Source organism: Equus caballus, chromosome 3 (assembly GCF_041296265.1).
Source record: "Equus caballus isolate H_3958 breed thoroughbred chromosome 3, TB-T2T, whole genome shotgun sequence".
Taxonomy (NCBI): Eukaryota; Metazoa; Chordata; class Mammalia; order Perissodactyla; family Equidae; genus Equus; species Equus caballus.
Window position 1 is genome coordinate 9,557,138 of NC_091686.1, and position 8,183 is coordinate 9,565,320.

General features: G+C 50.0%; 1 protein-coding gene across 1 annotated transcript; it reads left to right on the plus strand.

Moving 5' to 3' along the window:
- Nucleotides 1-1,233: 1,233 nt before the first annotated feature.
- Nucleotides 1,234-7,314, plus strand: ARL2BP (ADP ribosylation factor like GTPase 2 binding protein). The gene is made up of 6 exons (XM_023637040.2): nucleotides 1,234-1,505; nucleotides 2,254-2,315; nucleotides 3,910-4,016; nucleotides 4,992-5,077; nucleotides 5,287-5,383; nucleotides 5,912-7,314. The coding sequence occupies exons 1-6, from the start codon at nucleotides 1,468-1,470 to the stop codon at nucleotides 6,011-6,013; spliced, it is 492 nt and encodes a 163-aa protein (XP_023492808.1). The 5' UTR covers nucleotides 1,234-1,467; the 3' UTR covers nucleotides 6,014-7,314.
- Nucleotides 7,315-8,183: the final 869 nt, after the last annotated feature.

Sequence of the window (8,183 nt, forward strand, 5' to 3'; positions counted from 1 at the left end):
TAATTGTTTTTAGCCAGTAAATTTTCGGGTGGCCTATAACGGCAATAGATAACCAGAACACAGGAAATCGAGTTTCCTCCTCCACTCTGATCCCATATATGACTTAGCGGTAGAAAGGGTGGGCAAGTTCATTTAGTCCAGCAGAAATAAGTGTGGTTTATAGAGAAAGTAGGTCATGAGCAAATTTGCTGAGTTTGCTGTGAGCTGTGTGACCAGTGCTTGACTTAAACAGAACCTGGTCCAGTTATTCAGCAAACCCTTTTAGATGTCTGTCTTCTACTTGGTGCTGAGCAGAGGTAGTACCTCTGAGAATTGATCTCACGCTGGATACAACCATCTCGCGGTAACCGTCTTTAGCTCCACGTTCCACTGCTACCTATTTTATGTCCGTTCAAAGATGTCTGTCAATTCATTAGGGCAGGCCTGCTGACCCTCAGAGCAAACCTAAGACATACCTTAGGTCCCTCTAGACACGTACCACACCTTTGGCCAAAGGTACAATTTAACTGAAGAGACATAATGCCTAGTGGTCCATCTAAGAGAAATCAGATCTAGGGAATCCTTTTGCAAAATTTGGCAGTGTTCGAGGAGCCTTTTCCTGGAGCAAGTTACCTGATCGCGTTGCTCAAAGTGGTCCTGTCGAGTTTTATTTTGCTTAATTAACCAAGACACCAGTTACTGCCGAATATTTATGATATGAATATTATCTTTATTATGCAAATTACAAGACATCCAGGAGAGAGAATAACTGTCTTGCAAGTTAGAGGTCTGCATTACCTGGTTCAAAAGCTAAGGGATTGGCTCTCAAGAGATTTGCAATTTACAGTGTTTTTTTTTTTTAAAGATTTTATTTTTTCATTTTTCTCCCCAAAGCAACCCCCCCCCCCCCCGTACATAGTTGCATATTCTTCGTCGTGGGTCCTTCCAGTTGTGTACAGTGCTTTTAAAACCCGCTTTAAACTACTTAATCTTCTTCTTAAACCTTGTAGTTTATCCGCAAGTTGCAAGCGAGGAAACTGAGGCTCTTGGCTTCGACTCCTTGGCGACGGGCGACGTAACCACTACCCCGGGCGTGCTGACCCATGCCCAGCGGCCCCTGGCGACTCCATCCCTCCCTCCCTTCCTCCCCGTCAGTGCCCCGCCCGCGGCGTCGGCAGCGCGCGCCTGTGATTGGCTGTGGGGGCCGCGCGGCGGCGGAAGGGGCTGCGGTGGCCATGGCGACGGGGGCGGGGCGCCGTAACCGACGCCGGGAGCCCGCGGGCGGGGCGGGGCGTGGCGGCGGCGGGAGGCTGAGCCTGGGCCCGCGCGCAGGCGCTACCTGGTGGCCTTGAGCCAGCCGCGGCGTCCGCGGCGACGCCCGCCCGATGCGGGCCGGGGCTCTGCGGGGTAGAGCGGACGCTGCGCCCGGGCCGCGGGCGGGGTAGGGGGCCGACGGCCGCTCGCCCGCGCGCGGTGGACGCGGCGGCGATGGACGCCCTAGAGGAAGAGAGCTTCGCGGTGTCCTTGTGAGTGACGCCGCCCGCGCCCGCAGGCTGCAGGCCGGCGCTGCTGTTCGGCCTCGGCCTCCGCCCCGGATCGGGTGTCTTCGGGGCCTGGGGTCGGGGGTGGCCGCGGCTCCGCCCGGGTCCCGCATCGGTTCTGCCGCTGCTGCGGCCGCGGGGCTCAGGCCCGGGAGGACGGGGTGCGGGGCGGGCGTCGCGCGGCGGTCGGCGTCTCCATCACAGTCCCCCGCCTCCGGTCTTGGTCGTCAGCAGGGCCTGGCGGGTTGGAGCTGCCGGGGCCCGAGCTCGGGTCAGAGGACCCGCCACCACCGCCCCCGGGGACTCCTGGGCCGATTGCCCCCCAGGCCGGACTCTCGCCCGCGCCGGGCTCCCGCTCACAAGCAGATAGGTGTGTGGTGACCGCCACGATGCGTGAGCGGAGCCCGGAGGACGTAGACGCGAGCAGCCTTACGAGGTCCAGTGCCAGCCTTTGCTCCCTTTATTTGTCCCTTGTGTAATTCTTTGTGTCATATCAGGTTTCCTGAAAGTGGAGCCATTCCATTCAACTTGGATGTCATAGATGTGTCAAGTGTGCTCTCTTCTGTTTGGAATTGCTAGATTAGACAGTAACCATTCTGAATTTTTGAAGCTGGGTGATGGGAAGTTCATCTTGCTATTCTTTTTTCTTTTATGCGCGTTTGGAAATGTCGATAATACATTTTTTTAGAAGCGAATTCTTTGAAACAGCGCCTAATCCAGGCATGTTTTTCAGCTCTTCCGCCTCTGATGCAGAATTTGACGCGGTGGTTGGATATTTAGAGGACATTATCATGGGTAAGCTTCCTTCCCACTGCTTGACCTGTGCTCTAGTTCTCAGATCCTTGCTTTTAAGGACACTGAAGTCAATTTGGAGAGTTAATTTTAAGCTGTGTATAATTTTTTAATGTATGCACAAATTAATATAAAGTAAGCCGTACTGTGATTTGTCTTCAAGGCAGATAGCCTGTACTCCTTAAAACCACTGATACCCGGAGATTCAGTCCCCGGAAGGGGCTTATTCAGGTAATGGGGCACCTGCAAGTTATGGGGCTCTTGGGAAAACTGCAGGAAATAGTGACCTACTTTATTTCAGAGAGTAAGAGCAGTTTCAGTTTTTAGATTTGAGTTTTCACATTTTCATGACATAAACCACAGTATAACCATAGCACACACATCCATGGAGAAAAGGTGCCATACGTCAGCTGACTCTGTGTTTTCCTGGGGTCTGAGTTCCTGTCTGTGGATTCATTTTGGCCTCCGTAAGTCCTCCTAAGTAATAAGCAGTAACAGGCACCAAAGGTTTCAGACAAATACGTGGGAGAGAAACACCTGAGTTTGAGAAAATTTTGTCTATTAGCTAAGTTTTCTGAGAATTAGGAGAAGAACACTGTTATTTGGTGTTATTCGCTGTGTTTCTTCTTCTAGTTAGGTTTGAAAATCACTGGCCACGTTTTTGTCCCTGCAGGTCCTGTAAAGATTCGTGCCCTTAGCTCCTGAGTACAGGTGTTTCACCGTTCAGCTCTTGTCCCATGTGGATCTGAGGATTCCTGGGGAACATGGAGGAATACTTTGAGTTCCTTTGCCCTTTGTGGGTACCCTATATGCTGTGGGAAAATGAGTTTTCTGTAAGCCCAGGGTGTTTATCCCAAAGTCTAGGTCATTTGTGAAGCTTTCCTTTTATTTTTGGAAATATTCTATTCTGTTGTTAAAATTCCCTAACATTTAACTGTTAGCTATAAACTGATCTCTTTAGATGAATTTGCATCTAAGTTGCACCAGCAATCCTGTATCATAGGTATTAGGATCATCCTCATTTTCCCCTTGAAGAAACTGGGGCTTAGAGAAACTAAGTAACAGGCCCAAGGTCACACAGGTGCAAGTGGCTGAGGCGGGATTCGAACCCACACAGGCCAGCTTCTGTCAGAGCCCAGACATCTAATCTCTGCACTGTTTCCACCACTCTTGCTGAAATTACATTAAAGTAAGAAAACCATTTCACTCCTTTGTGGAAAAGCAATGTGAGGGAGTTCCCCGGCCGCCCTGTCTTGGGTGAGTTTAAAATGGCCTGGAGGATGGTGGTGATGGTTGCACAGCAATGTGAATGTACTTAATGTCACCAAACCGGATGGTTAAAAATGATTAAGGTGGTAAATTTCAGGTTAGGTATATTTATCACAATTTAAAAAATAATAATAAAAAGGCTGGAATTGGTCTTGTTTCAACATTGGTGTCCCATTTAACACCTGCTTAAAACACCTTTAGCTTTCCCTCTACTAGAGATCGGCCATTGAGAAAGCAGTGCTGCTGACATATAATTCCCGCCTATTTATAAATCCGAATGATTCTTAGTCTCCATTAAAAAGAATAAATTTTTCCTCTTGCGTTTCAGATGACGAGTTCCAGTTATTACAGAGAAATTTCATGGACAAGTACTACCAGGAGTTTGAAGACACGGAAGAGAATAAACTCACCTACACACCTATTTTTAATGAATATGTAAGTGGATTTCTGTGTCTCTTACCAGAGACTAGGATTTCTTTAAAATGTGACTTTAGAATCAAAAGATGTTGAAATTTGCTCAACTTTTAAAATCTGCCGCTAGTGTCCTGCCAGGAATTCTAATTAGAATCTGGTTTGATTCTCATCTCCTGTCGTTTTCCTCCTCACGGTTCCTGGGGCCGTTTTCCAAATGTTTGCTGATTTCATCCCCTTCTGTTTTAAGAGGTGTCTGGCGTTATCACCCTCCTGCTGTCAGTCACCGTGTGCAGCCTCACCACACCTTGCGTTGATAGACTTTCCACCTTTTGGCTTTCACACATTATTTTTTCTACTACATAGTCCAGTTGGGTGTGCCTGAGTGTGAGGTCAAAGTGAAAACCAAGACCAGGATCACTAACTAGATGGTGGCAAAACCAAGGCTAGAACCCGCAAAGCCCAACTCTTAACCCTTGGGTGTGTCCACTGTGCCGAGGCCCCAAGTGGCCTCCTGGAATGACCTCACCTGTCTGAGAGTGGGCTGGAGCCTCCAGGACTCTTACCGTGGAAGCATAGCCCAGTCAGTGAAGTTTCCTCCAGCACAGCCTCAGCTTATAAGTAACCTGTGATTGCTTCTAGCAATTGCTCTTTGCACAGATTCCATCTACCCAGGAGAGAAGGCCCTCTCGCTTCATTCCTCTCTTGTGCCGTGGGGGTGGGAGCCGTGCTGCCCACTGTCCCTGCCACCGTAGACCACTTGCCTTGTTACACTGTAATTGCCTGCTAATAGCTCTCTCCTGCAGGGCCAGGGCATGTCCTCACCGAGGACAGGAGCTGTGTTTCGGTTCTCTTTGGTGTCCCCAGCACTCGGCATGGAGCCTGGCACGTAGAGTAGGCTCTTAGGAAGTGTCTGCAGAGGCTGGAGGACAGGCTTTCTGAAAAGAAGTCTGTTTTTCCTAAAGCGTGGTCTGACCAAGGTCCTTCCCACTGCTGCAGATTTCTTTGGTAGAAAAGTATATTGAAGAACAGCTGGTGGAGCGGATTCCCGGGTTTAACATGGCGGCTTTCACAACAACTCTACAGTAAGTTGAACTTGACTCTGTTTTACCTTTTCCCCCTTCTTCCTTCTTTGCTCTGAAAAAAACATCTTTTTTTTTCAGTGCTTGAACATCAAGATTAGAGCACTTGGTGGCTAGGTCCTGGGTGGGAGGTCCTCAAAACCTTTGGATGAAATCTTGAAGAGGGTCTGTGTCATCATTCATTCATGAAACAGCCATCTTTTCTTTTGCAGGCACCATAAAGATGAGGTGGCTGGGGACATATTCGACATGCTGCTCACCTTTACAGATTTCCTGGCATTTAAAGAAATGTTTCTGGACTACAGAGCAGTAAGTCACTCTTGCCTCTTTAGTTAGCCACATTGAACCACTTAGAAAGTTCCAAGTAGGTATGGTGAGCACCCCCCCAACCCCCCATGCTTCTCCCTTTAGACTGGCCAGTGTCAGTCTGCAGCCAGCGAGGTGTCGGAAGAGGGAGCTGCTGTCCTCCTCTGGCCAGGACCCGGGACCCTGGCTGAGGAATTACATTCCTAAGTTTTGGTGGAACAGGTTCCAGGAACCTCCTAGGCTCCCTAAATAATCAGCACAGAACCACAAAGCGAGTCTAATTGCCTGGCCTTACTTAAAATGCAGGCACCTAACGGGGAGAACACACGTTCTTCACTGAAGAGAGGTGCATCTTTTTAAGAGCACCCGGGGCCGGTGCTGAGCAGAAATGCAGAACAGCCCCCTCCCCTTCCTGGGGCTCCCAGGTCCTCCTCCTGCCTGAGCGCTGCCTCCCTGCGCCAGGGCTGTTCTCAGCTGGAAGGGCGTCTCTTTCCTAGTCCTTGCCTCTTGAAGTGGTTCTTTTCTCTGTAGGAAAAAGAAGGTCGGGGGCTGGACTTAAGTAGCGGTTTAGTGGTGACTTCACTGTGCAAGTCCTCGTCCGTGCCAGCTTCCCAGAACAGTCTGCGGCCCTAGGGCCACCTCCAGCAACAGGGTCTTGCTGAGCGTCACCAGCCCGATAGACTGGGAGAGGCTTCGCTGATGATGACAGAAGAACCACCTTGGAAAGACAGACTGTGTTCTGTAACCAGCTCTTCCTTAATGTTAAGTATTGATGAGTCAAAAAGAAAGTCCCCTGACCCTCCTGGGACTGGTTCTCCTGAAATGCCTTCCTGTGCTCAGTGACCCGAGTCATCCTCCCCGGGTGGACCCTCTCTCAGGCTTGCTCGAGTCGGGCTCCTCTGGAGCAGGCCCAAGCCGGGCCTTCCTCTGGGCCCTTCCCCAGCACACATGTTGCTGTGTCAGCGTTTGCAGGAGCCCACCATCACCAGCCCTGTCTGGCCCACCAGGCTTCTCGTATGTGGCCGAGTTTCGGGCCTGCGGCCTCAGTGGGGTTTCAACTGTTGGGGAGCGTTTATCTAGGGTCTTACTCAAGCCAATGCCCGTCTGGAGATTTCTGAAGCTCCTGCCCTCCCAGCTGGTCCTGGCTGTAGGAATCACCCGAGAGAGTGTCCTTCACCTAAACGCTCCAGGAAAAGCCACTTCCTAGTCTGACATTTGCAGTCTCTATCACTGTCTTCTCCTGGTTCTCCTGTAGTCCCACTGTTTCTAGAATTCTCTTTTAAGCATTTTTGAAAAAGTATTTTTATAGATGAATACTCAGGCTCACCTAGTGGATATAATCTTGGAACTTCCATGATTACCCACTTAAAGATCAAAGTATTATATGCTGTGTGCTTGCTATTCGTGAGTGCTGTGAAAGCAGAAGTGCTTTCCGTGTGGGCGTCCTGGCCTCCTGGGCCCCCACGGACGTGCTGATGCAGGAGGAGACACGGTGGTCCCGTCTTAGAGCATGTTCAGTGTTTGTGCACGTTTGCTTAAACCCTGCCCGTGTCGCTGCTTCCTCAAGTTTTCTTTTGGGCGGGGGCTCTGCAGTTCCTTCCTGTCAGTGTTCATGCCCAGATGACGCTCCGCTGCCCAGCTCAGCACGAGCGGGCGGCAGACAGCTTCACTGCTCCTCTGTCTGCTTTCGTTTAGTGCAACGTTTGACAGACCATTACCGACCAGAAACATGGATGTCACATCTCTAGAAAGAAGAAAAAACATAGTAGTTCCATTCCCAGTACGTACCTTAGATTTTTTTTTTTTTTTTAAGTAAAAATAAGAATCTGTCCTGACTTTTCACTTGGCTGTTCTGGTTTTAAAGGATGAGCTGTAGGCTGTGTTTTCCTGTACTAATGTGGCGCTTATTAAATACTTTTGTACCAGGAGTAAAACCGGAGGTGTTTTGCAAGAACCATCGTTCTAAACCATCCCTTCCGTTTCTTTACTTTCGCCGCTGCCATCGGGTGGTCTTTCGAGCCAGAGGCACGCAAATGCCACTCTCCACAATGCCCCCTCTCCCGGCCTTGCTTTCCCTTCTTGCTGCTCTGTAAACGGGGCTGGCCCCTGCAGGCCATGCCTGTGGGCAGTCTGCCTGGTGAGCAAAGGCAGGTGGACGAGTCTAAAGATGAAATCAGGAAAAGTGAACAAGAAGGCAAATGGGTTTGTTCAAAAAGCAAGCAAGCCTGTTGGAGCTTAAGATTAGAGACAGGCTTTCTGATTTCTTTTATAAAAAACTAGAAACCTGTCTGTCCGTCCACAGAGGAACTTAGGTCGTCACAGGACTCCTTCAAGGGGTCTCAGGCCTGGCGTGGGAGGAGGAAGCCCGACGTTCTGCCCAGCCGCAGGAGGCAGCTGCGCTCTCCTTTTGCTCAGGCCCCTCACCCGCGGGAAGCAGTGTTCACCAAACTGCGGGTCTGGGGACTATGGAGGCCTTGGCCTGGACCCGAAGGCAGTAGTTTGACTAAGCACACAAACGTCTCCGCCAAAATAGGCCGTGTTTTAGGGTCAGAAACCTGGTAAGACCTGCCTAGGATTTTGTTTTCTCTTGAGCCGCAAAAGAAAATGGGTTGATCTTCCTTAAAACTAAACTCTTTTCTTATGGCTTCATCCTCAAATGACTAATTTATTATTCAAACTCTGAGACACTTGACAGTAAAAAGGGATGCTATTGGTGTTTGCACCCGATGACAGGCATAACCCAGAACATGGGTACCTGACTCATCCCCATCCCTCTGGAAGGGTGTAGCTCATCCAAACTGTT